The sequence below is a fragment of the Oryctolagus cuniculus genome, chromosome 11, assembly GCF_964237555.1.
Source record: "Oryctolagus cuniculus chromosome 11, mOryCun1.1, whole genome shotgun sequence".
Classification (NCBI taxonomy): domain Eukaryota; kingdom Metazoa; phylum Chordata; class Mammalia; order Lagomorpha; family Leporidae; genus Oryctolagus; species Oryctolagus cuniculus.
In genome coordinates this window covers 73068453-73087487 of record NC_091442.1, presented here as the reverse complement: position 1 = coordinate 73087487, position 19035 = coordinate 73068453, and the positions used below count along the sequence as shown (strand labels likewise).

The 19035-nt window shown below is 40.9% G+C and overlaps 1 protein-coding gene across 2 annotated transcripts in view; it reads left to right on the top strand.

Moving 5' to 3' along the window:
• The window catches only part of PTPRB (protein tyrosine phosphatase receptor type B), a 142001-nt gene that overhangs the window by 93720 nt on the left and 29246 nt on the right, over positions 1-19035 (top strand). For both annotated transcript variants that reach the window (XM_008256785.4, XM_051845665.2), the window contains 4 exons: positions 516-794; positions 1308-1457; positions 3520-3763; positions 13244-13350. In XM_008256785.4, the coding sequence (XP_008255007.3) occupies positions 516-794; positions 1308-1457; positions 3520-3763; positions 13244-13350 (780 nt within the window). The remainder of the gene's footprint in view (positions 1-515; positions 795-1307; positions 1458-3519; positions 3764-13243; positions 13351-19035) is intronic.

Here is a 19035-nt window from a genome sequence, read left to right as displayed (position 1 = left end):
TCAAACTAGACAACCGCTGTCCTAGGTTGCTGGCTGGCTGTGTGTCAAACAAATTGAATCTTTGCAATAACGATATTAAGTAGATACTCTTAATCTCCCCATTTTGAAGATGAGGTATAGACATCAAGTCAGTGGGCCAAGAGTGCGCAGTTAGAAAATAGAATTTGTGTTCAGGCTGGCTGAGCTACTTTTAACCTCTAAGCTAACTGCTCTGCCACATCTTCTACCTTCTGCCACTTGATCTCACTGTCCTGTACACATTTGTGTTTCCAAGCATCCTATCACTTGACAATTTTCTAAAGAAACAACATTTTAACTTTTTATGCTTTCCAAGAGGGATCTGGCAGGAATAACTTATCTTGAATCCTCATGAGAACTTTTTCCTGAAAAAAGTAATCCAAATAGATTTTTGATTTTAGAACAATTTCTTTAGATCTCAGAACTAAGTGGACGCTAAAGAACTGAAAACAATGTGTCTCTAGAGTTCTGAAATATGAATCTTCTCTGCCCTTTAGAACCAGACAAGATACAAAACCTGCACTGCCGCCCTCAGAACTCAACGGCCATTGCCTGTTCTTGGATCCCTCCTGATTCTGACTTTGATGGGTACAGCATTGAATGTCGGAAAATGGACACCCAAGAAATCGAGTTTTCCAGAAAACTAGAAAAAGAGAAATCGCTGCTTAACATTATGATGCTGGTGCCACATAAGAGGTACCTGGTATCCATCAAAGTGCAGTCAGCTGGCATGACCAGTGAGGTGGTGGAAGACAGCACTATTACAATGATAGATCGTAAGTGTATCCTAGGGTGTGCATGGGGCAAAGGGGCTTTGCGTCTTTCTCTTTTAAGACAATCACTGCTGCTCACTGGCATGCAGTTCACTTGTAGCCTCTTCTATAGTCACTTCCATGAAATGGAAACATCTCTCTGAGCAAAAGATCCTGAGAGCAAATTAATTAATTGATACTAAAGTACTTGAATGAATTAGGATTTAAATGCATCACTTTGCCTGATACAGTTAGAGCTATAATGGAGCTTTTAAGCAATTTGATGCTACAACTTCAGGAAATCCTGCTTAGGAGCTGCCCCTTTCATTAGGTTAATATACCACTGGCAAATCACTCTCTACCTACCTCCTGTCAGGGGAAGACAAGAGTTTCTTGATAAACTTTAAGTGCACACCCACACTCACATTCGCTCTCACATACCTTTGTGTGTGGAGTCCTTCATCTCACTGACTGTTATTTATCATGTGAAAGCAGAGCTGGGGCCCCTCTTAGTCCCTTTCTTACCTCTTTTTCCAGGCCCTCCTCCACCACCTCCACATATCCGTGTGAATGAAAAGGAGGTGCTAATTAGCAAATCTTCCATCAACTTTACTGTCAACTGCAGCTGGTTCAGTGACACCAATGGAGCTGTGAAATATTTCACAGTGGTGGTGAGAGAGGCTGATGGTAAGTTCCTACAAATTAACTAACTCTACCATAAGACACAGAACTGCTTTTCAAAAGGTCAAGGGAGGGCTTTTTCTATGAAAGTCTTTAAGAGTAGAAAACTTAATTTTATGTCATTGAGCTCCATCTCTTTTGTATACAGGGAGATTTAACAAGAAACTGCTTAAAGACTCATTGGCAATAAAGCTTAGTATTGTCTGGGTTTAATTAGTGAATGGGAGAATAATACCAGCTACAAAAATAATTACAAAAATCATTTAATGAGCCCTTACTGTGTGCCAGGCACTGCTGGAAGTCTGTTGCACCTGACTTGTTTAAGTATCCTCATGTCTCATGCAGTCTTGGTCATTATTCTTTACTATTAAATAGCAATATGCTTCAACTCTTTCCTTTCCCCATCTCAAATACCTCAAACAACCATATACTCCCAAATCACATATCAAGTGATAGAAGTATCCAAAAGCCTGGAAGAAGGAAAAGATGTGCATGAGAAACATTCCTTCTTACTCTACCAAATTCTGTAGTTTCCTAAATTATTTCATTCTCTACCTAATTCTTACTGACTGGACAAATACTAGTTAATATTATCACAACATTGCAAACTACTAAGTATACTCTTTAGAGCTGATTATATGTATTTGTCAAACTATCTGTACTAGGGATGTATTGGAGCCATGCATGTCCATTATATATTTACATTGGGCTTGGGTATGTTATTTCTCCAAATGATGTTAATGGCATTAATATATTTTATATACAAAATATGCTTGTGTTTATTTCATATAACTTGCTTATATATTTTACTTTCTTTATATTTTTCAAAATTACTTAAGTTGTGAACATGAGTTTAAGTATCCCTGACAATTTAGATGCATTTGTGAATAATAGAAATACTGGAGCAATTTCTAGGCTAAATAATATTTTATTCTCACTGGGATAACTAACCATCTTTGTACTTTCACATTGTATATAATTGTTCTAAAGCTGATAATGAAATAATTCTAAAGGTCAGTGGTGCATCCCAGATTTCCTCATACCTCATAATTGCAGACAAATTGGTGAACTGTGCAAAGACTTTAGATGTAATTAGACTGCAATGATGAATTTTTTTTTTTTTACCACATGAATATAAGGCTGTAATCAAAAAGGCGGCTCACTCCAAAAAGGAGCCTTGTGTTCTCCAGCCAGTGGGTTTCCATGATCAATGTCCACAGAGGTGGGTTGTAGTAATCTGGTAACCTAAGATAACACTCCACTCGTGTAAATATCATAACATATACACTCAGCCTAAAGGCAACATTCCTTCTCAACTACTGCCAACAAAATATTTCCAAGATCTACTCATTATAAGGAAATTGTATTAAACAAGAGTCCAGGATACTGCAATGAACCCCCATGATATCACTGCTTGAAGTTCATTGTAAATGATATCTCTGCAGTATTTATCTTCCCAATTATACTTTTCTCCAGCCAACATCAAAACTCGGTTGCAGTGCCAAAACACACAGCTGGCTGGGTGGACAGGGGAAGAGTTCTGGGAAAGGCTCGGAGTGAGGGGCCAAATTTGAGCCAGGATTAGGCTGTGCTCAAGATAACAGAGCCACACGCACGTGCAGTGTGCCTTGGGGGACAACTGTTCTGGCCTGGGACGTGGTTTCTCTTATCTTTTCCCCTATTTTCTTGGTCATGGGGGTTTCCTTATTAGCTCAACGACAGTGATTATTGGCAGATTGAGTGGGTTGGCTCCCACAATGGGGAGTCATCCAACTTTGTGGAGTTGTGGCACACATCATTACATGATGCAAAAAGCTACCTCATTTTATTTCCCTTCCTAGCAAAATGATGATATATGTGCGTGCATATAGAAAGCTACATTCTGTTTATTTTTATTTTAGAAAAAGTGAATTCAAAGCAGTTTCATCAGGAGAGGGTCACAATACCCTCTCGAGACCACCTCTAGGGATGACCAGAGACAGTGGCTAAGGAAGCAGCCTCAGAAACGGAATTGAAGTCACTGACGTGACAAGAAAGGCTGTCCTTAACTGTGGGTTTTCTTCTTCAGGCAGCGATGAGCTGAAGCCAGAACAGCAGCACCCTCTCCCTTCCTACTTGGATTACAGGCACAACGCCTCCATTCGAGTGTATCAGACGAATTATTTTGCCAGCAAATGTGCTGAAAGTCCTGATAGCAATTCCAAGAGTTTTAACATTAAGCTTGGAGCAGAGATGGAGAGCCTGGGTGGGAAATGTGATCCCAATCAGCAAAGATTCTGTGACGGACCGCTGAAGCCACACACTGCCTACAGGTGAGATGCATTGCTGTCGTTTTACCAGAAGGGATATGCTACGTTACTAGCTGTGTATGGGCTACTGTAGATTAATAACCTGTATTACAAGAGTACCCTACACTGGACTGGGTAATTTATACAAGTTGTATTCCTTTTACAGGTAATGTGTAAAGAGGGCCTTTAGCTTTGTGCAGAAGCTCCAATTCATTATGTGAAGAAGTGAAGGCTCTTAAAAGATGGTTCTTTCTCCTACAGTTTCTTTATTATGAGGCAAATTATTTATGGTGTTTATCACTATGAAAATATCCAAACAGAAAGACTGAGTTTAGGAGCCCCAATTAACATGAGGTGACATTTTCTACTTTAAGAGACTACTGGAATTATACTTGTTTACTTTCTAAGTCTTATGGCAGGTAAAAATGAAAATGTTCTGTGGGACGGACAGAACCCTTGAAGGGAAATGGCCCTTTAATGAATGGAGGCACCATTTCCTCCCTGTGAGATGACAAATGAAAAGAAGTGGTTTGGCTTTGCTGCCAGGGCACACCATTGCAGCCAATGAGCCCTACCAGCCCTATGAAATAGCAATGCTCTTCTTTGAGCAATGTTCCCAGAAAGCAGGTATAAGCATGTTGGTACATCCCGATCAGGGTCCTCAAGAGAAAGAGACCCAAGCTACCACTTGGATAAAAGGGTACAGACATCCAAGAGCCTTACTTCTGTGAGTGAAGCTCCTTCTCTAGTGGGTGCTGCCAAGCGGATACCCAACCAATATGGCAGTCAGGTTCTCAACAGTCCATGTCCACACTGAGGCCTTACTAACTGCTATGTATTTTGAGCATCACTCCTGGATCTTAGTTCAAAACAAAACCAAACCTTCCTGGCAGCTCCAAAAGGAGATGACGTAACAAGAGAGTTTTAGCCCCTCCCTCACATCAACAAAGTAGGCAGATGGCTTTCCTGCAACAAGACTCCCTTCAGGCACACATCTGCCTGTGCCCAGGATGCATCACAAGCTTTCTGTGGTCTCCCAGGCAAGGCCAACACTAACTGGGAGAGAGGAGCTCTTGACAGAGCAAGGGAGAAACCTAAGAGCCATCACAGAGAGTTTCTCTAAGAATTAAGAGATGCCTCAACTCCTTGGTGATTAGGCTTAAGGAAACTTACACAAAAGTCTCCCAAGGGCTGTTTTCTCTTTTAGAGTTGGAAAATTGAGGCCGTTTCTGTTTGTTTGCTCACGGAGCAAGAAGGCAGGAAGATAGCTGATTATAGCAGTCCCACCATGTCTATGGAAGACATGTTCCAAGATCTCCAGGGGATTCCTGAAGCCACAAATAATACCGGACCCTATAACTTAACTCTTCTTCCACATTAATTAAGCACTTGTCTCACATGGCAGCAGTAACTTTTGCAGTTTGAGGTGTACAATAAAAACAGACAAAATTCTCTTTCCTTCTTCACAATTTCAGATAGAAAATTTGTTCAATAATGGCCCTGAAGTGGACCAGTAGCAACCTCCACAGGCAATTTTTTTTCTTTCCTTAATAAGCTGAGAACTTTCACCTTTTCACTAAAATTAAGCACCTTCCAGTTTGTCTTTGGCATATCCAAATTGCCAGCATCCCTACTTATCCACTTCAGGGCCATTACTGAGTAAAGAGTAAGTAAGAGTTACTTGAACACTTAAGAATAACTGTGTGATAATTACAGAATTATCACACAGTTATTCTTAAGTGTTGAAAATTAACCGAAATGTGATCCCTGTTAAACATAAGAGTGGGAATAAGAGAGGGAAGAGATGTATAATTTGGGACATGCTCGGGCTGACTTGCCCCAATTGGTAGAGTTGGAAACATACCAGGGGATTCCAATTCAATCCCATCAAGGTGGCATGTGCCAATGCCATCTCACTACTCCAAGTGATCAATTTCAGTTCACAATTGATCATAATGAAAGGACTAAGAGTCAAAGGGAGCACATAAACAAGTCTAGTATCTGCTAACACCAACCGATAGAATAAATAAAGGGGAGAGTGATCCAACATGGGAAGTGAGATACTCAGCAGACTCATAGAATGGCGGATGTCCTAAATAGCACTCTGGCCTCAGAATCAGCCCTAAAGGCACTCGGATCTGGCTGAAAAGCCCATGAGAGTATTTCAGGCATGGAAAGCCAAGACACTCTGGCAAAAAGATCTCTGTGAGTGAGATCCCAGTGGAAAGAACAGGTCTTCAAAGAGGGAGGTGCCTTTCTCTGAGGGGAGGAGAGAACCTCCACTTTGACTATGACCGTGTCTAAACAAGATAAGAGTCGGAGAACTCAAGGGGCTTCCATAGCCTTGGAAACTCATAACTGGTGCATAGGGAGATTACTGATGCCATAAACAGGAGTGTCAATTGGTAAAGTCAACAACAGGAGTCACTGTGCACTTACTCCTCATGTAGGATCTCTGTCCTTAACGTGCTGTACACTGAGGCTTAATGCTATAACGAGTACTCAAACAGTATATTTCACTTTGTGTTTCTATGGGGGTGCAAACGACTGAAATCTTTACTTAATGTACACTAAACTGATCTTCTGTAAAAAAAAAAAAAAAAAAAAAAAAAAAAAAAAAAAGAAAGAAATTTTCAATTCCCAACTTGACTCTCACTGGGATTAAACATGACAATAGGTCTGATCTGATTTCATCATCATTTTAAAAAAATCATCTATTATTTTTCACTTTATGTTTCTGTGTGGGAGCAAACTGTTGAAATACTTACTTAAGGTATACTAAGCTGATCTTCTGTATATTAAGATAATCGAAAATGAATCTTGATGTGAATGGAAGGGGAGAGGGAGTGGGAAAGGGGAGGGTTGTTGGTGGGAGGGACGGTATGGGGGGGGAAGCCATTGTAACCCATGAGTCGTACTTTGGAAATTTATATTCATTAAATAAAAGATAAAAAAAAAAAAAAAAAAAAAAAAAAAAAAAAAAAAAAAAAAAGAGTTACTTGAACACAAGCACTGTGATACTGTAACAGTTAATCTGACACCTGAGACAGCTACTAAATGACTCATGGGCAGGTAGTGTATACATAGCACAGATATGCCGGATCAAGGGCAATTCATGACCTAGGCAGGACAACAGTGCGATTTCACCACACTACTCAGAATAGTGAACAGTTTAAAACTGATGAATTGTTTACTTCTGGAATTTTCTATGTAATATTTTCAGACTTGGGGTTGGCGCCATGGCTCACTAGGCTAATCCTCCGCCTGTGGTGCCGGCACCCCAGGTTCTAGTCCCGGTTGGGGCACCAGATTCTGTCCTGGTTGCTCCTCTTCCAGTCCAGTGCTCTGCTGTGGCCCGGAAAGGCAGTGGAGGATGGCCCAAGTGCTTGGGCCCTGCACCCGCATAGGAGACCAGGAGGAAGCACCTGGCTCCTGGCTTTGGATCGGCACAGTGCGCCGGCCATAGCAGCCATTTAGGGGGTGAACCAATGGAAGGAAGACCTTTCTCTCTGTCTCTAACTCTGCCTGTCAAAAAATATTTTCAGACTGACATTGATTGAGGGCAACTCAATCCACATGAAGCAAAACTGTAGACGAGGGACTAGTGTACTACATTCAGAGAGTTAGAAGCTATAGACAATTTGCATCTGGACCGGAGCCCACCAGTCTCCCAGCACATATCCCTCCTGTCCATTGTGAGTGCCAAGATCTTTGGAAGATCCTGCATTTGAGTTCCAGTTGTGTTATATTTTAGCTGTGTAACCTTATGAACAGGATTTCATTTCCCTAACCGTAGCTTTCCTCATTTACAGACAATCACAGGAGGTTCCTAAAGAAACATGTGATAGATCAAACCTAGTTATACCCCTTCTACATTAAGGTCATCTTGTGGTTCCCACTCACAAGAGTGAGTGCAGATGCCAGAGCAAAGCACACAAAAGTCTTCACCTTCTCTCCTTCCTCCACACCAGCCTCATCCCCTACCATTTGCCCCAAGTATAACCTGCCCTGCATCTACTACTCAATTCTCCAGGTTTGCTGAATGTGACACGGCTCTGCCATACCCCTGAGCCTTTGCCCATTCTTTTCACTCTTTAGTGCTATTTTACTCTTGTCTGGCTGGTCAGTTCCTTTAAACACTTCAAAAGCCAGCTCACGTTTCACTAGTCCCACATCACCTCTCTCCACCCATGGCTGGCAGTTGGATGCTCCCTCAACCTCATTTCCACGGGTATTCTCTTCCTGCATCCCTCTAATCATGCATTCACCAGTAGCTTGTAACCCTTTATCAAATCACCTGCCCTCTTCACTAGACTGAGAATTCACAGTCTAAGAAAGGAAGAGAGGTAGCACTAGTTACAAAACAACTTGGCAAGTACCTGGCACAGAAGAGGTGCTCATGGATGTTTATGAACAAACAAGGGAATGTGTCAAGATGCTCTGTGAAAGTTACACATTCTTCTCATAGCTTAATCAACTCATGGTGTCCATTGTTTGTCTTTCAGAACACAGCTTTCTTGGTTTAGTCCAGCTAAAAGCTTGGTAGCCAGATGACACTTGATAGCAGCAGGCATAGCCTTTCAAAGCACCATTGCTGCTCCAGTGCTGGCTGTCCAGCTCTGCCTCCATGCAGTCAGAGTTCCTCCCGTCTCAACAGCATGCTCACCCTCCCATGCTGTCATGCACTTTTCTTTTTCAAGGAAGTAATCAAAAAAAATGGAAAAAGAAAATGGAAAAGAAATGGAAATACTAACTAATATTCAGGTTGATTATGTCAACAATTATAATGTTTTCCATTCACTGTTGAGTTCCTACTATTCATATGTATTATTAGCATTGTTCAATATGGAAACAGAAAGGGCAAATCATGGTGGTGAAAGGCAGTGTGGAGGTTAGGAAAGTGCTGATCTGGTTTTGTCTTTAACCTGAATGGAAGAGCAATGTGACTATAGACAGCTATCAGCTTTTCCTGGCCTCCTTTTCCTCAAATAAAGGAAATTAAACAACATGAGCTCTTAATTTTCCACTACATAATTCTGATTCTGGACACATGTAAAGTACCAATAATTACTAGCAAGTAACTGTTCATTAAAATAGCATCTTATTCATATTATATTTATCATGCTGATAATATATTTAGGGTATGTTTCATTGCCCCCTCCATAGAAAGTGTATTGTGGGCAACAGAGAGATAAATAAGATGGAGCCCCTGCCTTCAATGAGCTTCAATTGTAGAGAGAACAGGAGACACACCTGGAAAATAGACCTAAACATTGAAGGGCATTAGAGGGGTGAGGGGAATAAATGCTGCAGAGGCTCTTTCAGTGGGGCGGTAAAAAGTAGAAGAGTTTGGAAATCCAGAGATGGGGCTGGAGGAGATTCGATGTGGAAGAAACAGAGGAAGTCAAAGGATGGAGGCAAAAATACATAGGTTGTTTAGATAGGAGCAAACATTCTAGTTTCAAACAGGAGGTAAGTAAAAAGGGGTAAGCAGGGGAGACGAGATCAAGATGAGCCAGGCCTGTGGGTTGGGCTAAGTGCTGAGCTAAGGAATGTAAGGGTAGATTTCCTGTGACCCACTAATTTTAAGCCAAGCTTCTGCCAGGTCATTACATTTGTGTCTGTAGTTCCTAGAATTTCAGAGCAGAATATGCCAAGATTATTTTATTTACTATTTTTATTTTACAGCTGAGGAAACTGAGGCAGAAAGAACTTTAGGGGCCACTCAACTCATCAGCAACAGAACGAGATCCTCTTTTTACCATCTCCAACAGAGATCATTGCTTTTATCCAAAAACTAAGCCAAGAGGAAATAAGATAGGCACTAGGAGCCAGAAAATGTAAAGTTTAGTTTTCTTTCGCCAACTTGCTCTGTGATCTTGGAGAAGATACAGAATCTTCTTAGGCTTCAGCTTCCAAACCTCTAATATAATCATGTTTGACTATTTTGGGGGAAGAGATTGAAGATAATCAGATAGAACCATGCTTGTTAAAGTCCATCCAGACTTGTAAATCACCATGCAAATATAAGAAACTCTAGCCATCAGACACGCTTCGTTCATTTCCAAGTGTACTGATAACTTACCAACACAAATCAACTCCCCACATTCCCATGTAACTTGAGTTACTGCTTGTTACACTTTGTGGACATTTCACAGTATACTTCCAACAACAGACTTAGTCCTGGTACTATTTCTGACTTGGAAAGGATCTTTTAGAGTTGGGAATTATAGGTAGGGTTGGTCAATGTGATCTTGCTGTTCATTATGTAAGACTGCTCTTGAACCTGGGCATGAATTAGAAAAGGGGGTCAAAGGGTTGGAACTATTTGCCTTGGCCTGGAGCTGCTTCAGCGTCATCACAGGACATGCCCAGATATCTTTAGGTTAAACAAATACAGTTGTTTTAAAGGCAAAAGGAATGTTTCATTCACTGTCATAGAATTTAAATTAACACAAGCAAAAGTCTTGTCAGTAAACTGACAGAAAAATCTTCAAGAAAGAAATAATTTACCAAGCCGCCCATGCCAGTCTTTAACTTAGTGCAGGGATGCCCTCCTAGAATTTCCTTGAGAGCTCCTGCTCCAGCCTCTGCTTGTTTGCCCTCCCCCACCCCCACCCCAAGTGACTGGGAGCTCACTAACTCCGGCAGCTCATACAACTTTATCTTCCGCCCTGTGACTTTGACTTACTAAGCCTGTTTCCACCTTCAAGAAGAATCAGATCTGTTGCCTCTTCTACATGGCAGACTGCTTTGTGTCTAAAGTCTGCTAGCATGTTCCTCTAAGTCTTTGTCGTCATCCTGGTCAATCATTTCAAAGGATCTGTAGTCCTTCCTAAATGTGCCCAAGAAATCGAGAGCAGCCTTTCTGAATGGGCCTGTGTGAGATAGAAATCCTGTGATGGAGAGCACGGGCTTTTGATTCAACCTGAATGTAGAAACATGGTTTCAGTATGTACATCTGCTAGCATATTGCATTTAGGACCAGTTAGTCTTCAGGCTCTGTCCCACATGATGCATAGAGGGTCACCTCCGCAGCTCTCCTGTCCAAGTGACTGGAAGAATGCCAAGTGTGCACTGGAGAGCTCTAAAACATTGTCTCACCTTCCTTCTACACCCACTATATTCCAAGCAAAGGTCATCATCTTCCCCCAGCCCAGCTCCCCACTCTAACAATGATGCCATTGTTCCCAAGTCATCTTAGCTCAAATCTTAGAACACACTTGTTTCCTCCCTTCTCCTCTTCAGCCTATGCCCCGTTTATATCCTCTCAGCACTTTCAGTTTTCTTTCCATTCCCATTCCCACTGCTCTGGGCCAGGGCCCTATATGTCCTTGGCCAAGATTTTATTTTTTTAAGATTTTATTTGGGAGGTAGAGTTACAGAAGGAGAGAGGGACAGAGAGAAAGGTCTTTGATCCACTGGTTCACTCCCCAAATGGCCGCAGTGGCCGGATCTGGGCCAATCCAAAGCCAGGAGCTTCTTCCAGGTTTCCCACATAGATGCAGGGGCCCAAGTACTTGGACCATCTACTACTGCTTTCCCAGGCCATAGTAGAGAGCTGGATCAGAAAAGGAGCAGCTGGGACTCAAGCCAGCGCCTATATGGGATGCCAGTGCCACAGGCGGAGGCTTAGCCTCCCTCCCCACAGCACAAGCCCCAAAGATCACTACTGTAGTCTCTGAAACAAGCTCTCTGCGCTCACCATCCCATCTCCTTATGCCCAAACACCAAATTTCCTAAAAAGGCCAGTGTTCCTTATTTAATGTATGCTTTCTTCTTTTACCATTTTCTTTGTTTATTTATAGTCTGTTTTTCAAGGGTAGTGACCATGCATTTCTTTGTACCTTCAACAGTCAGGTTTAAAGAGGGCATTTAATGAGTCTTTATGACAATATTTTAGATAAAAGGATCATCCACTTTGACCATGGCCTTGTCTAAATATAATCAGAGTCTGTGAACTCAGGGGGCTTCCATATCCTTGGCAGCTCATGACAAGAGCCTAGGGTGATTACTGAGGCCATAAACAAGAGTGTCAAATTGTTAAGTCAACAACAAGAGTCACTGTGCACTTACTCCTCATGTAGGATCTCTGTCCTTAGTGTGCTGTACATTGAGATTTAATGCTATAACTAGTACTCAAACAGTATTTTTCACTTTATGTTTCTGTGTGGGAGCAAACTGTTGAAATCTTTACTTAATGTATGCTAAACTGATCTTCCGTATATAAAGAGAATCGAAAATGAATCTTGATGTGAATGGAAGGGGAGAGGGAGTGGGAAAGGGGAGGGTTGCGGGTGGGAGGGACATTATGGGGGGGAAGCCATTGTAATCCATATTCTGTACTTTGGAAATTTATATTCATTAAATAAAAGTTAAAAAAATCGTAAGAAAAAAAAGAGGAAATATTTAAGATAGAATACTGATAATAAACAATACTAGTAATATTGAAATTTTTAAAAAATATTGAAATTTGAGCCACTTGACTGCTCTAATGGGCGTCTCAGGATTTCTGTTTCCATGACTAAACCATCTGCATCTTTCCCACACCTTCAATTTACACCTCCATAGTCTTCCCTCTGGTTTGTAAGTGGTACCTCCATTCTTCCAGCTGTTTCCCAGCCAGAACATGTAGCGTCACCCTTGGCTCCACCCTTCCTGTCATACTCCACATCCATCAACTAGCACTTCCTTTGAAATCTGCAACACCTCTCACTACCTTTCCACTACCATTCTGGTCCAAGCTGCCATACTCTTGTTGCAATACTCTTGTTGCAATACTCTTCCAACTAGTTTGCCTTCTACTATGCCTCCTCTTAATTCCCTGTGCTGCAGCAGTCAGGCCGCTATTGACGAACACCCTCTGGTGGCTTCTCATGTTTCTCAAAGCAAAAGTCAAAGCCCACACATGCAAAGTACAAACCTCCTGGGTTTTACATGGCCCCATCAACCCCTTGATCTCATCTCATCTCTGATCACTCCCTCCTTATGCCTTGGCCATGCTACTCCTCCTTTTCTTCTTCAGTCTAGGAATATTCCCACCACAGGGCCTTGCACTTGTTCCCTCTAGCTGGAATGCTAGATGGATCCAGCCCTGTCTTGTCAAGATCTTCACCGACCATACGGAATGCAGGAGTCACAGGTGCTCTGTCCCCATTGCTTGCCACCTCCATTTCCTGTTCTCTTTTCTATATAGCACTCGCCACCATCTGACATTTTATTTCTAACTTTATATCTGACTTTATAAGAATGTAACCTCTGGGGTGGCAAAAACTAGTTTTGTTCCTTACAGTATCCCCAGATCCTAGAACAGGAACTGGCATGCAGCAGAGACTCAGTAAAAATTTCATGAGCAAATCAATGAGTGGCTGCATGAACCAGGTCTATGTGATTAAATAATTCATAAAATGTCCTGCATACTATCTCTCCATGAACACAGTTTTCCACCAGCCTTCCTGTGCTCAGCCACAAATTTGCACTTAAATAAATTGGTTTTCTTTTCAGAATCAGCATTCGGGCTTTTACACAGCTATTTGATGAGGATCTGAAGGAATTTACAAAGCCACTCTATTCAGACACATTTTTCTCTCTGCCTATCACCACCGAGTCAGGTAAGGCCAACCTTCCCATCCACCCACATGGCCTGCTGGCCACCATGTCACCTACAAGAGCTGCTAGTGGGGAGTGTTGTTGAGGATATGGTTGTTGGGGAAGAGGGGATATTTATTTTCATTTGGGACTTAATCTCCATGTAATCGTGGATTAGTGTGGATTAGAAGGATTGCACTCCTTCTGTGGAAAAACAGACTGAAAGGGGATTAATATAGAGAATAACATAAAACACAATATTTTTCTATTAAAAATGATTCTTTAAACAGCGAGCAAAAAACATTAAAACCAAGAGCCCACAAACAAAATGTAAATAAGCACAATAGGCATTCAGTTATGGGTAGAAATGTAAATATTTTATATAGCACTACATAAAAAGACTAGAAGAAAAAACACCAAAATATTAATGAGAATCTCAAAATAGTGGAATGACAAGTGATTGTTCTTCCTTCTTCATATTATATGTTGCTTTAGAAATTTTTAATATTATGTGATCCCATTTCATATGTGTTATTATTAAAATGTTCATTTCTGAAGCTTTATATAAATTTATGAAAGACATCTCTCTCCTGCTAATACACTAGAGTGTGAGCAGTAATAGAAGATAGATAATATTTACTGGTCACCTTCTCTATGGAGGTACAGTGTTAAGGATTTTAATATATAATAATTTATCCAATCCTTACTACACCCTTTTAAGGTAGATTCTATTATCATCCCCATTTTAAAGGTGAGAACCTGAGACATGAAAAGATTAAGTAAATTGAGTCACTAGGAGATCCAACATGGTGGAATAGGGAGGGAGCTTACTTCTCTGGTCTAAAGGGAGATAGCTTAAAAAAAAAGTGGAGAGTACAGTCTCAGGGAAGAGTTAGGGGGAAAATGGCAGAGGAAACTTCACACAAATTATAGGGACACTGTGGACCTACATGGAGAGGGTGGATGCGCACAGCTCAGGACCCCAGAAGCCAAGAGCCTCAGCTTTGGAGTGAGGCGAGACCAGACTGAAGCAGCCCAAGCCGCTGCCAATAAAGCTGCAGGGACAGCCTGGTGCGGGCCTGGCTTGGAGCCCTGTGGGCGACAGTGTACCTGCCAAACTAGAGGAGAAAAAGAGGGGACACATTTCTCTCTCCCCAACCACCCTGCGCCAGCATCCTCTAACAAGCTGAGAGAGGGTGGGTGCCATTTTGAACACATGTAACAGCTGTGCCAGCTCGTTTCCATGAGTCTAACAACCAGCCAAGCAGAGACACCCGAGTCTGGCTGGAAGCTTGGATGGGGGGCTAGGAGCTAGAGACTGTGGGAGCCTTGTGTGCTGGGACAGTGAAAACACTGTGACTTTGTGGGAGGGTGCAGGGTGTGCCTGGGACTGTGTGGCTGGCTCCACATGCTCAGAGCTCTCCGATTCCCTGCTGAGGGTCATTGCTGTGGGGTCCATGCTTACACCATGGACTGCACAGAACCTTTATGTGGTTCCTGGGACAGCATGGCAGAATATTGTACCACTGGGGCTAGCACTCAGGCACTGGTCTCCTTTGAGAAGAGGCGGTGACTGTGAGACTATACCAACAGAGCAGAATAAAGGTCCCCAGATTAAAAAAAAAAAATTACCATGCCCAACCTGGGTGTCACCTTAGACACTCCCTTCACTCTGGAGCACTGAACAGAGCTCCCTAGCCACACTCACCACATTGCCTTGGATATTCACTGAAAAAGCAGAGACTACACTAAACCACAGAGACATAGTCTAAAGATAAAAACCCATCACAGGGAAAAAACAAAACAAGCAAGTATCTCTACAAATTCCAAATAATAAAATGCAGCAATTCAAGAAACAAGAATAAGGAAGACAACATGATGCCCCCAAAAGAACACAACACTTCAATATTAGAAAGTGAAGATGAAGAGACTGAAGAAATGCCAGAAACAGAATTCAAAAAATTGATCGTTTGATTACTTAGAAGTAATCAGAAGCAAATTCACAAACTAATGAAATTGAGATATTAAAAAGAAATAAAAATGAAATGTTGGAAATGAAGAATTCCATAGAAATTAGGAAACAAAAAAGTGCTGTTGGAAATCTATAGAATACTATCAACCCAACATATGGGTTTTAGGAATTCATGAAGGTGTAAAAACAGACAATGGATTAGAAGGTCCTTTTAGTGGAATAATTACAGAAAATGTACCTAATTTGGAGAAAGGGACATCCAAGTACAGGAAGCACATAGAACTCCTAATAGACAAGACCAGAAAAGATCTTCACCACGACACACTGTAGTCACTTTCCACAGTAAAGCATAATGAAAAGATTCAAATGTGCACACAAGAGAAATGCCAGATTACTTTCAGAGGATCTCCAAGTAGCTTCACAGCAGACTTATCAGAAACCCTACAGGCTAGGAGAGAATGCGAGATATATTCAAAGTCTCATGAGAAAAGAACTGTCAACCCAGAATATTATACCCTGTAAAGCTCTCATTTATGAATGAAGGTGAAATAAAAGACCTTCCATAGCGAACAGAAATTGAAAGAATTGTCACCACTCCTCCAGCCTTACAACAGAAGCTTAAAGATGTGCTACACAAAGAAACACAGAACATGGTTATCACTACAGACAAGGGGAAGGCAGAAAATCTCCCAGTAAAAGTACCAAGGAAATCCAAAGTAAACAATAGGAATATTTATGGAAAAGTGGCAAGGCCAAGTCATTACTATTCAAGAGTCACCTTGAATTTAAATGGCCTCAACTCTCAAGTTAAAAGAAACAGACTGGCTGAGTGGATTAAAAAACCAAGGCTCATCTATTTGCTGCCTACAAGAAACACATCTCACCAAAGATATCTGTAGACTGAAAGTGAAGGGTGGAAAAAGATATTCCATGCTAGCAGAAACCAAAAAAGAGCTGGTGTAGCCATCCTAATATCGACAAAATAGACTTTAATACAGACACTGTTAAAAGTGACAAAGAAGGGCGCTACATAATGATTGAGGGATCAATTCCACAGGAAGATGTGGCTATTAGAAATGTATATGCACCTAATTACAGGGTACATGGCTATTTAAAAGAAATATTAAGGGATTTAAAGAGAGACATAGACCCCAATACAATGTTAATAGGAGACTTCAAAACCCCATTTTCAGCAATGGAAAGATCAAGCAGACAGAAAATCAGCAAGGAAAGAGTTAATCGACCCTATAAACTGAATGCACCTAACAGATATCTACAGAACTTTTCAACCTATAGTTGCAGAATGCATATTCTTTTTCCAGTGCATGGAACTTTCCCTAAGATTGACTAATTGCTAGGCCATAAATCAAGTTTTAGCAAATTCAAAAAAATCAAGGGGCCAGCAATGTGGCACAGCAGGTAAAGCAGCTGCCTGCAGTGATGACATCCATATATGGGCACTGGTTTGAGTCCTGGCTGTTCCACTTCCAATCCAGCTCTCTGCTATGGCCAGGAAAGCAGAAGAAGCAGACCCAAGTTCTTGAGCTCCTACACCCACGTGGGAGATCTGGAGGAGGCTCCGGATCACACAGCTCCAGGTGTTGCGGCCATCCGGGAATGAATCAGTGGATAGAAGACCTCTCTATCTCTGACTGCCTCTGCCTCTAGGTAACTCTGCCTTCCAAGCAAATAAATCTTTAACAAAAATCAAAATCATACCATGCATCTTCTCTAACCAGAATGGAATAAAAGCTGGAAATCAGCAAATTGGGAAGCTCCAGAACATATAACACATACAGAGACTGAACATGCTCCTGAATGAACAGTGGGTCACTAAAGAAGTCAAAACTTATGGAACAAATTAAGACAACATTACAATACATCAAAACTTACGGGATACAGCAAAAGCAGTGTTAAGAAGAAAGTTTATAGTAATTGGTGCCTACATCAAGATTGGAAAAGCACCAAATAAATGAGCTCAAGGACCTAGAAAAACAGCAAACCAAACCCAAAACTAATAAGAAAAAAGAATTAAATTAGAGAATAAACAAAATTGAATCCAAAACAATATGGAAGATCAGCAAAACAAAGAGCTGGATTTTGAATAAACAGACAAAATTGACACAGCATTAGCCCAACTAACCAAAAAAGTTGGGAGAAGACCCAAGTTAATAAAATTAGAGATGAAAAAGAAAATGTAACAACAGACACCACAGAAATAAAAACAGTTATCAGAAATTACTACAAAGAGCTGTATGCCAACAGATCAGGAAACCTAGAAGAAATGGAGATATTACTAGAAACATACAATGTACCTAAATTGAGCCATAAAGACAAAACATAAGCAGACCAATGCAAGACAGACATAAAATCAGTAAAAAAGTTTTTGCAAACAAAAAATAGCCTAGGACTGGATGGCTTCACTGCTGAATTCTACCAGACATTTAGAGAAAAACTAACTCCAATTCTTCAAGCTATTCAAAATAATTTAAAGAGTGGGATCCTCCCAAATTCTATGAGGCCAGCATCATATTAATTCTTAAACCTGGAAAAGTTACAACAGAGAAAGAGAACTACAGACCAATTTCCTTGATGAACATAGATGCACAAATCCTCAAACAAATTTCTAGTCAATCAAATCCAACAACACATCAGAAAGATCATTCATCCCAACCAAGTGGTATTCATTCCTGGTATGCAAAGATGGATCAAAATTCCCAAATCAGTGTGATACATCACATTAATGTATTAAGAACAAAAACCCTATGATTATCTCAACAGATGCAGAGTAAGAATTTGATAAAATACAACACCCTTTCATGATGAAAACTCTAAGCAAACTGGGTATAGAGAGAACATTCCTCAACGCAATCGAGGAAATTTATAAGAAACCCATGGACAGCATGCTATTGAATGGGGAAAAGTTGGAAGCATTCCCACTGAGATCTGGAGCCAGTCAAGGATGCCCACTCTCACCACTGCTATTCAATATAGACCTGGAAGTTTTAGCCAGAACCATTAGGCAAGGAAAAATAAATCAGAGGGATACTAATTGGGAAGGAGGATGTCAAACTATACCTATTTTCTGATGACATGATTCAATATATGGGGGGGGGGGGGGTCCAAGAGACTATTAAAGTTCATAGAAGAGTTTCATAAAGTAGCAGGATATAAAATCAACACACTAAAACAACAGCCTTTGTATACACAGACAATGCCACGGCTGAGAAAGAACGTATAAGATCAACCCCGTTCACAACAGCTACAAAAGAAATCAAGTACCTTGGAATAAATGTAACCAAGATGTCAAAAATCTCTATAGTGAGAATTACAAAACATTACAGAAAGAAATATTAGATACAAAAAAATGAAAAATTCTTCCATGTTCATTGATTGGAAGAATCAATATCGTCAAAATGTCCATAGTACTGAAATCAATTTACAGATTCAATATGATACCCATAAAAATATCAGGATATTATTCTCAGAAATGGAAAAAATGGTGCTGAAATTCATGAATCATGAATAAAGCAGTCTTATATGGCAAAAACAAAGCCAGAGGCATCACAATACCAGATTTCAAGACATACTAAGCTGCAGTTAAAATCAAAACAACCTGGTTCTGGTAAAAAACAGATGGATCAACCAGTGGAACAGAATAGAAACATCAGAAATCAATCCCTGCATCTACAACCAAATTATCTTTGACAAAGGTGCTAAAATCAATCCCTGGAGC